Here is a 15830-nt window from a genome sequence, read left to right as displayed (position 1 = left end):
GTGGTCCCACATCCGCGGGGGCACCGCGGACCCGTAGTGAGCACTCGTGAGTTCCCCAGACCCCCGTGGGAACCACCCGAGGCCCCGCAGACACCTGTGGGTCTGATCTGGGGCTCCCAGACATCCTTGGGCCTACCGTGGGGACCCAATTGTGGCCCACGGTGACCCAAGGAGACCACCTGGGGGCCATGGCGCTTGGCGGGACCCACCAACAGGCCTCCAGAACCTGTTTGAAAAGGGCTGCTGGTACCCTGTAGGTCTGTCAGGTGCCCCGCCAGCCCACCGGAGACTCGCGTGGGGCTGTGTTATGAACCCTGTTTGTAAAAGGATAAATCTTATATTTATGGGGAGGCACAGGGGGTGGGTAATGTATTTAATAAATATAATGATGTTTATTTTGTGTCACTGTATTGTTTTTATTGTGGGTACTGGGGGTGGGGGGGGCGGATTCCCCAACGGTATGTGGGTAGGCCTCCCTTGTGGGTAGTGGGTGAGGGTGGTTAGGCCTCACGGGGTGGGGGGTTAGTGTGGGAGGGTATGTAGGCGTCCCGAGTGGTGAGTGATGGTGGGTTAACCCCTTAATGACTGTAGCAGTTAATAACCGCTATGGTGATTAAGGGGTTAGGGGACATCACATTGGATGTTTTCATTTTTGTGTCTGTTTTGCAGCAGCGGAGGAGGCATGGGCAGGATGAAGAGGAGGATGGCCTTCATCGTGGCAGCCGGGCATGGGTGAGTGCTATATGTATTTAATGTATTTATTGCTGTTTATGTATTTTAAATGGGCACATTCACTATTATCCCTTTGTGGATAATAGTAATTGTGGCCATTACTATACTGTATGTGTTAAGGGGGGGGGGTTATTTCTTTATAAGTATGTATGTGTTTAGACATTAATTTGGGGGGGCACATAATTGGTACTGCAGGCCTGCGGGTAACACCCGAGGGCCCCCGCCGGCCTATAGTATCATTGATGTGCATATATGTGTATGTTAGGGGTTGTTGGGGTTATATATATATATATATATATATATATATATATATATATATATATATATATATACTTATTTATTTATTTATATAGAGATATTTATTTATTTATTTAGATTTATTTATTTCGTGTGGGGCTGCTGTGTGTAATTATTTTTTATTGTGGGTAGTAGGGGTGGGTGAAGGGGGTATTAGCCCCAACGGTGGTTGTTTAGGGCTTGCGGGTGGGTAGCGGTAGGGCTTAACCCCTTCATGACCGTAGCGGTATTAACTGCTACGGTCGTGAAGGGGTTAAGTGCACCCGCAACCCCCCCGCAAGCCCTAAACAAAGAACAAGGGCCAAATACCCTCTTCACCCACACCCGCTACCCACAATAAACCTGGCACGGTGGGTTAACCCCTTCATTGCCTTAGCGGTTAGCCGCTAAGGTAATGAAGTGGCCTTTAAATGCATTTTCCCTGCCTCGCATGCATGCCGGGGGGCTCCGGTGCGGATATCAGCTCCGGAGACCCCCGGCATCAATCACAGACAGGAAAAAGGCCTGATTTTTTCTAAGTGTCGCCCTTGTCGATGCTTCTCCTCCACCAAGTTGCCAACTTTAGTTGGCGGGCTGGATTCCCGATAAACTCTCCATTCTGGAGTGCCGATCAGCACCGAAAAGCTGATCGGGGCTACCTGAATTCCACCGAGTTCAAAAAGTGCCGATAAGTGGCTTATCGGCAGCCGGCTGCCGATAATTTTTTATCGGGAAGAAAAGTTGTCGATAATTCCCACTTATCGGAGCTTACTGAATCGAGAGGGCAAAAAATGCCGAAAAAAGCCTTATCGGCGCTTACTGCATAAGGCCCTAAATCACTATAAAGCTAGCCAGGTAGGTTAATATAACGCCCAGACATCTACGTCTTCATTTAACCCTTTAGGTGACATTGTATCTAACTTATGTATCCAAAATGTCTCTTGGGCTGAAAGAGTCTCAACTCTATCTCCTCCCCTCCTATTACACGGAACGTGTTGATTTCCTTTAAACGTTAGCAAAGAAGGATCCTTATTGTGGTGCGCCAAGAAATGGCGCGACACACTGTGCTTGTAAAAGACATTCCTGATTGTGACAGGGTGAATGAAAGTCACCAGCCATATGCCTGGAAAACCTATGTTTAGGCTTGCAGTGCAGCAGTGACGAGGTTAAGTTGAGAAGGGCTGCTTAATTAGTCTGACCTCAGCTGCATAATCAAGGTGTTAAAATCCCAGGCTGTACACACATGCAAGAGAGCTGGTGAGGAGTCATGACTGAAAATGCTGAAGAGATTACTGCTGTAAGGTCTGTGTTGCAAAGTACATGTGTGATGCACTGTCTGTCTCCTGCATACAAAAGAGAAGCTGCCTTATTTTTGTTTTGTCTGCTAAAGAAAAGCTATTTTGTTCTGTCTGCTAAAAAGAAGCTATTTTGTTTTGTCTGCTGAAGAAGAAGCTATTTTCTTTAGTATGCTGATGAGAAGCTATTTGTTTTGGTGTGCTGTATGTTTTAAGGCTCAAATAAATAAGCCTTATCCAAAGAATCCGCGTGTGTGGTTGCATGTACCCTGCAACATATGGTGTGAGAAGTGGGATTTTGAAAGGCCCCTGCAGTTAAAGGGCCACACACACACACACACACACACACACAAGAATGAGAAAAATTGAAGAATTTTTTTAAGAGTTTCTGTGCGAGCAGACCAGACAGCAGGGACAGTTAATGCAGGAGCAGGCCCGGCTACAAGCAGAGAGAGATGAAAGACTATTGCAGCAGCAAACCCAGCTCCTAACCCAGCAGCAGGCAGCACAGTAGGAGCAGATGGCCAAGCTGCTGACCCAATTCCAGGGGTCTGCCAGTCCAGAACTTGCAAACAAACTCCCGGTACTCCTGAGGAAAATGGCTCTGAACGAGGATGCAGAGGCTTTTTTACTGACATTTGAAAGGGTTGCCAAAGCTCAGGGCTGGGCTGCAGATCGCTGGGCAACTGCTTTGGCCCCGCTCCTCATAGGAGAAACCCAGGCCTCATATCAGGGCCTACCTGCAGATCAGGCAATGGACTACCGACAAGTAAAAGCCGCCATACTGGATCGCTTAGGTCTGACCCCAGAGACCTACCGGCAGCAGTTCTGGAACATGAAGTACATCGCTAAGATGAGACCCCGGGTCCTCGCTCAGCGGTTATTAGACTTATGTATGCGCTGGATACAACCCGAGGAGTGCACTAAGGAGGCAATTCTTGAGCAGGTGGTTTTGGAACAATTCCTACAAATAATACCAAATTCCGCACGCTCGTGGGTAAAATGCCACACTGCTGAAACCCTAGCTTTGGCGGTCCGACTCGTGGAAAACTTCCTTGGGGCTGAGGAGCAGACGAGTGTCCTGGGCCCGACGGATCCGACTCCACTGGCACCTGCGGACGCCCAAAGAAGGAGGTCGGATCAACGGGGAACCTACGGCCATCCACGCGCAACCGCCAAGTCCAACGGAAGGCGCAGTCGTTCCAGCAAGGGCGGAGTCCAAATGCTGGTCCTCGCCGAGACCCTCATCTACTTCCTGATGTTGGCTCGTCGCAAAATGAGAGGAGCTTCCGAGGACGTCGCCCACAGGACCCACCAGATGCCTGGTCTCCAGTGTCTGGTCCAGCAGAGCGCTATCCACGGCCCCCTCCTACGAGGGAACCCTCTCCATGTTCTGCCTGCGGAGAACAAGGCCACCGGCATGTGGACTGTCCACGGATGGATTGTTCATTCGGCAGGACCGTCGCCTCGGCCTCCACTGGAGAAAACTACAAGCCCTGGCTACTTCCAGCCCAGGTTGGGGGAAAAACCATCCAGGCCCTTGTCGATTTGGGCTCTGGGAAAACTATGGTCTTCCAGGGACTGTTACCGCCTAACGTGTGTTCTTTTGACTCTCCATGGAACATAGAATATATACACGGCAATGTAAGACAGTATCCGATGGCCAAAATCCGGCTACATGTAAAGGGTCAGGAGGCCTACCTCGAAGTAGGAGTCACTCCTTGGCTCCCTGCCCCCGTTGTGCTCGGCCGGGACTGGCCTTTCTTTTCAGACCTAATGGCCCCAGTCTCTCACGAGGAGCCTTATTCTGTGGCTCAGGAGAACCATGGCAAACTGTTCCCCTTCTCGGCAGACCTTTTCCCAAGCCGACACCGGGTTCCAAAGACTAGGAAGCAAAGACGCTCTGACAAACAGGACTGGTTGCAGAAATCTGGGTCTCAAGGTGACCATTATAGTAGCCAGAGGTCACAAGTGATGGTTGGAGATGGCCAGAGGGAGGGGGATATGGGCCCTGGAGATTTATCAGACCTTTACCTCCCTGACTTTCGCCAGAGGCCAAAGGAAGACCGAGTCCTTGCAAGACAGTATGACAAGGGGGTAAAAATTGATGAGCAGATTTTAAATGGACAGGGGGTGATAGTATCCCCCCATTTTGAATTATCAAATGATATCCGGTATAGGGTGAATAGGCGACACAAACAGGGAAGGTCACCAGACAGATATTGGTTCCCAAGGCGTTTGTTAAATCTGTGTTCACTCTAGCCCATACTGTCCCTTGGGGTGGTCACCTGGGAAGGGATAAAAATTGGACTGTATTTCGTCCCGATTCTATTGGCCAGGGATGCATAGTGATATTGCTAAGTTATGTGCGGCATGTCCGGAGTGCCAGCTAACTAGTCAGAAGGGACAAAAAACAGCCCCTTTGGTTCCTCTACCTTAGTGTCAATTCCTTAGAAAGGATTGGGGTAGACTTGGTAGGACCTCTACATCCTTCTGCGAAAGGACACAGGTTTATTCTTGTAATAGTTGACTATGCAACAAGGCATGCCCCCTGAGAACAGCAAAGGCGAAGCAAGTAGCCAACAAGTTGTTGGAGCTGTTCTCACGGGTTGGACTTCCCCAGGTTATGTTGACAGACCAAGGTACAAATTTTATGGCTAAACTGATGCAGGATGTCTTAAAATTACTAGAGATCAAGTCGGTTGGGACATTGGTCTACCATCCACAGACTGACGGATTGGTGGAAAGATTTAACCGAACTCTAAAAGGGATGCTGAGGAAATTTGTAGATTCAGAGAAGAGAGCCTGGGATGAACTTCTCCCTTTTCTGCTGTTTGCAGTGCGGGAAGTTCCCCAGGCCTCCCAGGGATTCTCTCCATTTGAACTGCTGTATGGCCGCCAACCCCGGAGTATCCTAGACCTCCTAAAGGAGTCCTGGGAGGAACAGCGGTCCCCTTCTAAGAATACCCTGCAATATGTACTAGACCTTAGGAAGCGCCTTGATGTGGTCGGCCATTTTGCTAGGGAGAATCTTAGATCATCCCAGGACAGTCAGGAGAGACATTACAATCAGAATGCTCGCATGAGAGTGTTTCACCCGGGAGACCAGGTAATGTTGTTGTTACCCAGTTGTAAGAGCAAACTCCTAGCCAAATGGCACGGCCCATTCGAAGTACTCCGCCGCACGGGTGATGTGGATTACGAGATCGCTCAACCAGGGTCCAGGAAGGGTAAACAAATTTACCATGTGAACTTGCTGAAACCCTGGAAGATGCAGCGGTCTCTATTCATTCACCCGGTGGAGGAGGAAATGGATTTGGTTCCTCAGCCCCCACGGGAGAACATCGTGGGTGACAATAAAATCTCAATGGGTAGACAGTTGACCTCTGAACAAAAAGGGGACTTGTTAGAAATAATTACACAATTCCATGATGTTTTGTCTGATTTGCCAGGGCAAACTAATTTAATTTCACATGTGATCGACACAGCACCTGGGGTAAAAGTACTTATAGGTTGCCTGAGAGTCGTAGGGCTCTGGTAGAGAAGGAGGTACAAGAAATGTTACATTAGGAGTGATTGAGGAATCATGCAATGAGTGGTGTAGTTCACTAGTTATGGTCCTTAAGCCCGATGGGAACGTAAGATTTTGTGTGGACCTCCGATAGGTCAATGCAGTATCCAAGTTTGATGCATATCCGATGCCAAGGGTGGACGAGTTAATTGACGCCCTTGGTAACGCGGAATATATATCAATGCTGGACTTAACAAAAGGATACTGGCAAATACACTTAGAGGAAAAGTCCAAGTGCAAAACAGCCTTTGCCACTCCCATGGGTTTAAACCAGTTTGTGACAATGCCATTTGGACTGCATGGAGCCCCAGCCACATTTCAGAGACTCATGGATAAGGTGCTGAGACCCCATAGGGCTTATGCCGCAGCCTACCTAGATGACAGTGTCATTTATAGTAAACACTGGTGGGCCCATCTAAATAGGTTGAAAGCGGTCCTCAAATCTCTAAGAGAGGCAGGGCTCACAGCCAACCCTAAGAATGTGCCTTAGGTAAGGCGGAAACTAAATACTTAGGGTATGCAGTGGGAGGTAGAAAAGTAAGGCCACTAGCCGACAAGGTAGTTGCCCATAAAGAAGTTCCGACCCCCCAAACAAAAACGCAGGTACACTCTCTGCTGGGTTTAGCAGGGTACTACCGGCAGTTCATCCCCAACTACTCGGAAGTTGCAGCCCCATTAACGGACCTCACAAAAATGTCTGCCACTACACAAGTGGTATGGTCAAGGGAGTGTCAGAGAGCCTTTGAGTACATAAAAAGGTGTCTATCAGAGGGTCCCGTCCTTAGAAGCCCAGACTTCAACAGGCCTTTTGTAGTGCAAACCGATGCATCAGAGATAGGGCTAGGGGCAGTGTTGTCACAACAGTTTGAGGGAGTGGAACATCCGATCCTTTTTCTGAGTAGGAAATTGTTCCCGAGGGAAAAAAACTACTCAGTGATTGAGAAGGAGTGCCTCGCAGTAAAGTGGGCAATCGAGGCTTTGAGGCAGTACCTGGCTGGAGTCCATTTTACTCTGGTGACGGACCATGCTCCTTTAAAGTGGTTAAATAGCATGAAGGACTCCAATACTAGATTGACCAGGTGGTATATGTCCCTCCAACCCTTCTCATTTGAGATTCAGCACAGGCCTGGAAAAGAAAATGCAAATGCTGACTTCTTTTCTAGAGAAGGGGTGGAGGATCGGGCTTCAGCCGTGTGTGGCTCCAGCCACACACTAACAGGGGAGGAATGTGACAGGGTGAATGAACGTCACCAACCATATGCCTGGAAAACCTATGTTTAGGCTTGCAGTGCAGCAGTGACGAGGTTAAGTTGAGAAGGGCTGCTTAATTAGTCTGACCCCAGCTGCATAATCAAGGTGTTAAAACCCCAGGCTGTACACACATGCAAGAGAGCTGGTGAGGAGACAGGACCGAAAATGCTGAAGAGATTACTGCTGTAAGGTCTGTGTTGCAAAGTACATGGGTGATGAACCGTCTGTCTCCTGCATACAAAAGAGAAGCTGCCTTATTTTTGTTTTGTCTGCTAAAGAGAAGCTATTTTGTTCTGTCTGCTAAAAAGAAGCTATTTTGTTTTGTCTTCTGAAGAAGAAGCTATTTTCTTTTGTTTTCTGATGAGAAGCTATTTGTTTTTGGTGTGCTGTATGTTTTAAGGCTCAAATAAATAAGCCTTATCCAAAGAACCCGCATGTGTGGTTGCATGTACCCTGCAACACTGATGTTTCTGATATGTTCTTGAATGCGTACTTTGAGGCTACGCTTGGTTCTGCCAACATATTGTAACCCACAGGCAACATTCCAGGAGATACACTATGAAGGTAGAAGTGCATAAAATGAAGTCGTCAATAACAAAGACTTCCTTAGTTGTTTTAGACATGATACTTTTTCTATCTGGCTGAAGGAATTTACAAATAGAGCATTTGCCACAGACGTGATTCCCCAAGATTTGTGAACTAAACCACCCTTTATTCACAGTCTCCCAGAGTACCTGGCCAATATCACTGGGGGCCAGTGTGTTCTTCAGATTTTTAGCCTTCCTGTATATAAATCTAGGTGATTTAACAAGATGAGCACCCAAAATGGGATTGTTGCATAAAATACCCCAGTGTTTAGAGATTATATTTTCTATGTTTTTATTCACTGAATTATAATTTGTAATAAAAGCTACATCAATCTGTTTGTCAACTTTTTTGTGTTCTTTCTTATTTTTGTGGATAAGCATAAGGCTGGGGCCATAGAAGGGGTAGCAGGGCTGGATCGCGCTGATGCTGAGGCTCGCCTACTGAAATCTGCGCGATTTCATGCCCATGCAGGCGAGCCAGCGGGCGCGATCGGGAGGCGGGGGGAGACTGAGGGAGGCGGGGCAGTGACGTCGCTGGGCCAATCGCTCGCGACGCACCGACGTCAACGTCACGGCGCCGACGTCACAGCAACGTGACGTTGACGCTGCTCCACGCTGATTGGATGTTTTCAGCCGACAGTGCTCTGAAAAACAGTTTGGCTGTCGGCTGAAAAATCCAGCACCTCAGCACGCCTGCGGACGCTCGCGTGAGCCCCCTCTAAAGACATCCTCATGGAGGATGCAGGGGCTCAGCGCAGAGCGTCCGCACGGCTCAGCGCTGCTTGTCCTTCTATGGACTCAGCCTAAGGCTCTGTGAGACTGTAAATCACAAAATCACCCGAGACATTTGTCCCTGCTCGAATTTCCGGTTTTGCCGTTTGGTAACCTCTGTGTTGATCACATACAATGCCCATGTTCTATTGATTTTATGTACGCAGAATACTTACCCTTATTTTTAATTGAATTATATTTGATATACTTCACTATTTGCGTTTTTGGGCTGTCTTCTTTTGTCTCTGACAGATGTAACAAGCCTAACAATCTTCGGTGACGCTGCCACGCCTGGTCACGTGACTACTGTGGTTACAGCACCAAAAAATTAACAATGCGGGGGGGTACCATTCAGAAGCATAAACCCCCCACAGCTCCATCGTGGCTGACACTGTCCCTGGCGCTCATTGGTTTGTTTGTCCATGGTGCAGAGGACAGTAAGGCTATGTCCCCAGTAGCTGCTGCAGCGTGCCTGCCTCACATAAGACACAGCCCTCTATGGGACAGGCCCCAGTCGGCGTGTGTGCGCGCACAAGCCGCAAAGCGCGATCGCCTAGCGCGATCGCATTGGCCACGTCACGACGGCGGTTCAGCCAGAGGGCGAACCAGCCGCGTGACGTCATGGCCGCGCCCCGCCACACCCCCCTGTCGCATCAAGCACAGCCGCAGACCGCAGGTCGCGGCTGAAACAGGTGCATGATCCGCAAGACGCTCTGGCATGTGTGCAGCCATGACAACTGGGGCCGTAGCCTAAGTCTAACTGCATCGTAGCCTAAGTCTAACTGCATCGTAGCCTAAGTCTTACTGCATCGTAGCCTAAGTCTTACTGATCGTAGCCTAAGTCTTACTGCATCGTAGCCTGTCTTACAGAAGCGCACCAAGGGTTAAGAAATATGTATTACACCAGCGGTGCGCAAACTGGGGGGCGCGCAAGATTGTTTAGGGGGGGCGCAGGAAGCAGCGGCGATTTTGCCAGGAGCAGAGGGAAAAAAGCCGTCTGCAGCTGCAATTTTTCTTTTGGCCATTAGGTGGCGCTGTGCTGCGCTGTGCTACAGTACACAGCAGCATCAGCGACATGGGGAGAGGGGGTGAGTGAGACTGGCACATGGGGGGAGTGAGACTGGGACATGGGGGGAGTGAGACTGGGACATGGGGGGAGTGAGACTGGCACATGGGGGAGTGAGACTGGGACATGGGGTGAGTGAGACTGGGACATGGGGGAGTGAGACTGGCACATGGGGGGAGTGAGACTGGGACATGGGGGGAGTGAGACTGGGACATGGGGTGAGTGAGACTGGCACATGGGGTGAGTGAGACTGGCACATGGGGGGAGTGAGACTGGGACATGGGGTGAGTGAGACTGGGACATGGGGGAGTGAGACTGGCACATGGGGGGAGTGAGACTGGGACATGGGGGGGGGGGAGTGAGACTGGGACATGGGGGGGAGTGAGACTGGGACATGGGGGGGGAGTGAGACTGGGACATGGGGGGGGGGGGGAGTGAGACTGGGACATGGGGGGGGAGTGAGACTGGGACATGGGGGGGAGTGAGACTGGGACATGGGGGGGGGAGTGAGACTGGCACATGGGGGGAGTGAGACTGGGACATGGGGGGGGAGTGAGACTGGGACATGGGGGGAGTGAGACTGGGACATGGGGGGGGGAGTGAGACTGGGACATGGGGGGGGGAGTGAGACTGGGACATGGGGGGGGAGTGAGACTGGGACATGGGGGGGGTGAGACTGGGACATGGGGGGGGGGGAGTGAGACTGGGACATGGGGGGGGGAGTGAGACTGGGACATGGGGGGGGGGAGTGAGACTGGGACATGGTGGGGAGTGAGACTGGGACATGGGGGGGGGGGAGTGAGACTGGGACATGGGGGGGGAGTGAGACTGGGACATGGGGGGGAGTGAGACTGGGACATGGGGCGGGAGTGAGACTGGGACATGGGGGTGAGACTGGGATATGGGGCGGGAGTGAGACTGGGACATGGGGGGGGGACTGGGACATGTGGGGGGGGACTGGGACATGTGGGGGGAGTGAGACTGGGACATGGGGGGGGAGTGAGACTGGGACATGGGGGGGGGAGTGAGACTGGGACATGGGGGGGGAGTGAGACTGGGACATGGGGGGTGGGAGAGTGAGACTGGGACATGGGGGAGTGAGTGTGAGACTGGGACATGGGGGAGTGAGTGTGAGACTGAGGCATGGGGAGGGTGTGAGTGACATGAGGGGGGTGAGAGTGTGAGATGGGGAGGGGGGTGAGAGTGAGTGTGACATGGGGAGGGGGGGTGAAAGAGCTACATGGGGATGGGGATGAGAGAGACATTGGTGGGAGGGAGGGAGACACTGGCAGGAGGGAGAGAGACACACAATGGCTGGAGGGAGAGTGTGAGAGAGACACCGGGTGGAGGGAGAAACAATAGCTGGTTGGAGAGTGCAAGAGAGACACTGGGGGGAGGGAGAGGCAATGGCTGGAAGGAGAGTGAGAGACAATGGAGGGAGGGAGACACTAGGGGGAGGGAGAAAGAGAGAGAGACACACAGGGGGAGGGAAAGAGAGTGGGGGGAGACACTGAGGGGAGGGATAGAGAGGGACTGGAGGGGGAGTGTGAAATACAGGGAGTTGGAGAGACTGGAAGAGGAGTGTGAGACTGGAAGAGGGGAGAGAGTGAGAGACAATGGGGGGAGGGAGAAAGAGACACACACTGGGGGGAGGGAAAGAGAGTGGGGGGGAGAGAGTGGGGGGGGAGGGGGAGACACTGAGGGGAGGAATAGAGAGGGACTGGAGGGGGAGTGAGAAATACAGGGAGAGACTGGAAGAGGTTAGAGAGGTCCTGAGGTGTTCTAATGTGGCGGGAAGAGAGAGATTAATAATACAGCAGAAATGGGAACGCTATTAGACAAATATTATAATATTTATTTTTAAGTTATGTAATTTGTGCTATAAATACTTTTTTTGTAGACGCGTGGCGGGGGCGTTACAAAGCTGGTTCGCACTAACGTCATGCACTGCACATGCACTGACGTCATGTGATTTTGATTACATCAGGCAGGGGGGGCCCGAGAAATTTCATGGATGAAAAGGGGGGCTCGGCATAAAAAGTTTGCTCACCCCTGTATTACACAGTTAGTATAGTAACAAGTAAAAACTTACATATCAAAATAAATATGTCCAGTAGCGGCCAGTGCATGGATATTGGGTCCAAAAGAGTAGGTAGGCGCAGGAGGTATTTGCTGGTACTCGCAGATCAGTCCCGTGCGCTGGGGCTGACTTGCCCGGCAAAACTCAGTTCTTACTTCCGGGTTGCGGGGTGTCGCAAGACCCGTATGGAGTTGCCCTCCGATCGCCTGTGTACTTCACGTCCCACTCGAGCGAGCAGGTAGAAACAGCTCAAATCTTCGTGAGAAAACTGGGACTAGTGCAGCCACACGTCTGGACACCAACATGCACTGTGTGAACTCCGCAAAGCATTTCACACAATTCAGTGCTTCATCAGGCCGTTTGATGAAGCACTGAATTGTGTGAAATGCTTTGCGGAGTTCACACAGTGCATGTTGGTGTCCAGACGTGTGGCTGCACTAGTCCCAGTTTTCTCACGAAGATTTGAGCTGTTTCTATCTGCTCGCTCGAGTGGGACGTGAAGTACACAGATGATCGGAGGGCAACTCCATACGGGTCTTGCGACACCCCGCAACCCGGAAGTAAGAACTGAGTTTTGCCGGGCAAGTCAGCCCCAGCGCGCGGGACTGATCTGCGAGTACCAGCAAATACCTCCTGCGCCTACCTACTCTTTTGGACCCAATATCCATGCACTGGCCGCTACTGGACATATTTATTTTGATATGTAAGTTTTTACTTGTTACTATACTAACTGTGTAATACATATTTCTTAACCCTTGGTGCGCTTCTGTGTTTTTCTTTTATTAAGCGGTAGAAAATATGCACTCGTGGTTTAAAAAGCGTTACAAACTTTTTATTATCAGTAGCACTGATCTTTCCTGAATCCACACATAGGGGGTTATTCTGTAAACTGCGATAGCGCCAATGTGGCACTATCGCACTGAAAAGCCCATTGAATTCAATAGGGCTTTCCATGCGATAATGCCGGATTAGCACTATTGCAGTTTACAGAATAAGGGCCATAGAACCCTTACTCTTCTAGGCTAAGATCCACAAAGCTCCACTTTAAGTGGCATTAACCTAACTTAAATTGATGTTAAGACTAACAGTGTGTTTTAAACCCTTTGAGTCCTGGGGGGACCGTAACAGCAGGGTGCTACGGCCCCTCTGGCCCATCGCGATCACATGGCGCTCCGCAGTGCGGTCATGTGGTCTCTGCGTTACACAATTGAAACGGGTGCATGATCCGCAAGATGCTCTGGCGTGTGTGCAGCCATGACAACTGGGGCCGTAGCCTAAGTCTTACTGCATCGTAGCCTAAGTCTTACTGCATCGTAGCCTAAGTCTTACTGCATCGTAGCCTAAGACTTACTGCATCGTAGCCTAAGTCTTACTGCATCGTAGCCTAAGTCTTACTGCATCGTAGCCTAAGTCTTACTGCATCGTAGCCTAAGTCTTACTGCATCGTAGCCTAAGTCTTACTGCATCGTAGCCTAAGTCTTACTGCATCGTAGCCTAAGTCTTACTGCATCGTAGCCCAAGTCTTACTGCATCGTAGCCTAAGTCTTACTGCATCGTAGCCTAAGACTTACTGCATCGTAGCCTAAGTCTTACTGCATCGTAGCCTAAGTCTTACTGCATCGTAGCCTAAGACTTACTGCATCGTAGCCTAAGACTTACTGCATCGTAGCCTAAGTCTTACTGCATCGTAGCCTAAGTCTTACTGCTTCGTAGCCTAAGTCTTACTGCATCGTAGCCTGTCTTACTGCATCGTAGCCTAAGTCTTACTGCATCGTAGCCTAAGTCTTACTGCATCGTAGCCTAAGTCTTACTGCATCTGTGTACACTGGAACAGCAGGGTGCTACGGCCCCTCTAGCCCATCGCGATCACATGGCGCTCCGCTGTGCGGTCATGTGGTCTCCGCGTTACACAATTCAGGAAACGAAGAGCAGGAGTCCTCCTTTTCTGGTTCCCTGCGTACCAGATCACATTCGGAGCGCCGAACCCGATATCCCACGGAAAACAAGATTAAAAAGCCCATGACGTAGCCACTAAGGGGTTAAAGGACAAAAACATACTGTTAAGCATGTTTTCTCCTGTAAAGAGCATAGCGTTAACTATAACGGACATTAGTGATAATGACATGCAAATGATATGCACATTACGCATATCCATAAAAGTCCGTTAAGCTTAATGCGGGGACTTAACATTACATTATTTAACTTATACGTAAACTTGGCGTTACTCACTTCTAGTAACGCCACAATTAGGCATCATTTCCCAGCATTATTTCCCTCTCCACTGCATCAAAGACTATATTTCAGGGTCACTTTATCTCCCTGTGCCTCAGGCAAAAACATAGATTGTAAGCTCCACAGGGCAGGGACCTGTGCCTGCAAAATATCCCTGTAAAGCGCCTGGTAAAACTAGCAGTGTTATACAAGAACATGCTAAAAAAATGTGTGTGTGTAAAAAAATGCACCTGAATCTGAGTTTTAATGTCAAAACAATAATAAAAAAACATTATGAACATGAATCAGACTAACTCCAGCATGGTATAAAATAGAAGGCACCTTTTTTGCCAAATGATTGGAAGGGGTTTAAAACAAACACTGTATTACAGTTAAAGGGTACCACTACTTTTTATTTGCAAGCCAAATGTACATTTACATTTATATATACCATAGAAACCGTCAGTTCTGCTTTCTTTTTAATCAGAATGCATTAAAAATAAAAACATTTATTTGGAAATGCCTCCATGAAAACCTTTGTGCAGTGTCTAAATACAGTATATGTAATGTATTTCTTTTAGATCAGGCACAATACCACTACTTTTTAAGGACACTTGGGTCACTGGTAACTGCTTGTTGCAATAAGACTTCAATGCATGATGCATGTAATAGCTGTATACATTGGAAATAGCAGCACCGCTGTTATGTCCCCACACTCCCAGCTGATCAGCATTCTTGCAGTGCAGCCGTCTTACCCTATAATGTAGCCCAGAACTCCAAGCTGGATAAGCCTGAATGTCAGTCCCACTTTCAAATCCTGGACCAGCACCATCCTAGGGGTGTCATACTCGAAAAGAAAAGTGGAGAGCTTCTCCTTGATCTTGTGCCCCATCTCTCTCTTCACTTCATTCAACGCCACCAAGTCAGAGCAGCAGCTTCTTCTGAGTGCAAGGGTGGAGCTCCTTAGTCCCTGGTATCTTGGTAACTCCTTATTTGCTTAAGAGGCATAAAAAGAAATATCTCTGTTGACATCTGGGGGAATTTGCTTTCAGTGCAGGCAGGTTGAGTGGCAAGCAATGTTAAGAGCCCCCAAAGTTTTAATTTACAAAAACCTACTGCCTCCTCCAAATTGTCCATGTCCTGTTTGGTTAGGCTGGGGGTGGCTTTGTAAGGGGCGTGTTATCGTCATCATTTACTTGCTTTCAACATCCAGCCCCGCACCACAGTAGCGCGTGTAGCAGCAGATAATTCAATGCTATTTAGTGCACAATAGCATAGTGGAGATGTGTGAATAAAAAATAGTGGGAACTATAGGTTTGTTAATTAAAAAAAAGGTCGCTGAACCCCAGACCACTAAAATGAGATCTTATGAGCACTACCCAATTTTTAACAGACTTAGAACTTTTTTTTAATTACTTCTACCATTATTATTAGTACCAGCACTACTTATTTTAACGAATGAGAGAACTGAAGGTGTTTGTGCTGAGGTCTGAAGGAATTTGGGAGTTTTTAGTGCTAGCAATGTATAAACCTAGACAAATCATACTGTATACTGTATGCTTTTTTTCCCTTCCAGCAGAGCCTTTACATTATAATGATATCCATTATTTAATGTTATTTTCAGATATTACACAAAGAAAGTCAGTCCAAATGCTAAAAAAAAGTAGTTTTTTTCCCAAATACTTTATAATCGAATAAAGTAAATATGAATTTGTAAAAATCTTTTATTCAATGTTACACTCACACAATCTATATATCAGTGTATTGATTTAAAACAAGTATTTTTAAAGGTTTTAAAAACAAAGTATTAAAAATAGCCTATTTTTAATTATTTTTGTTAAATACGCTCATCATTTAGAAAAGTACATTATATTTTTTTCTGTGACGCTTGGGAAAAATATATAATATTAGCTCTGGATTTTTAACTTTTCATGGTGTGTGACTTGAACCTCTCTGAGTTTAACCCATCTTGACTTTTTTCACCTATCCA

The 15830-nt window shown here is 48.6% G+C and overlaps 1 protein-coding gene across 4 annotated transcripts in view; it reads right to left on the bottom strand.

Annotated features, from left to right (window-relative positions):
* The window catches only part of P2RX1 (purinergic receptor P2X 1), a 156111-nt gene extending 141132 nt beyond the window's left edge, over nt 1-14979 (bottom strand). Inside the window, exon 1 of one of the 4 annotated variants that reach the window (XM_075589992.1) lies at nt 14596-14979. In XM_075589992.1, the coding sequence (XP_075446107.1) occupies nt 14596-14732 (137 nt within the window). In that variant the 5' untranslated portion in view covers nt 14733-14979. The remainder of the gene's footprint in view (nt 1-14595) is intronic. The other 3 variants (XM_075589995.1, XM_075589991.1, XM_075589993.1) reach the window with 3 other exon arrangements.
* Nucleotides 14980-15830: the final 851 nt, after the last annotated feature.

The sequence above is a fragment of the Ascaphus truei genome, chromosome 3, assembly GCF_040206685.1.
Source record: "Ascaphus truei isolate aAscTru1 chromosome 3, aAscTru1.hap1, whole genome shotgun sequence".
Taxonomy (NCBI): domain Eukaryota; kingdom Metazoa; phylum Chordata; class Amphibia; order Anura; family Ascaphidae; genus Ascaphus; species Ascaphus truei.
This window is presented reverse-complemented; position numbering and strand designations above follow the sequence as displayed.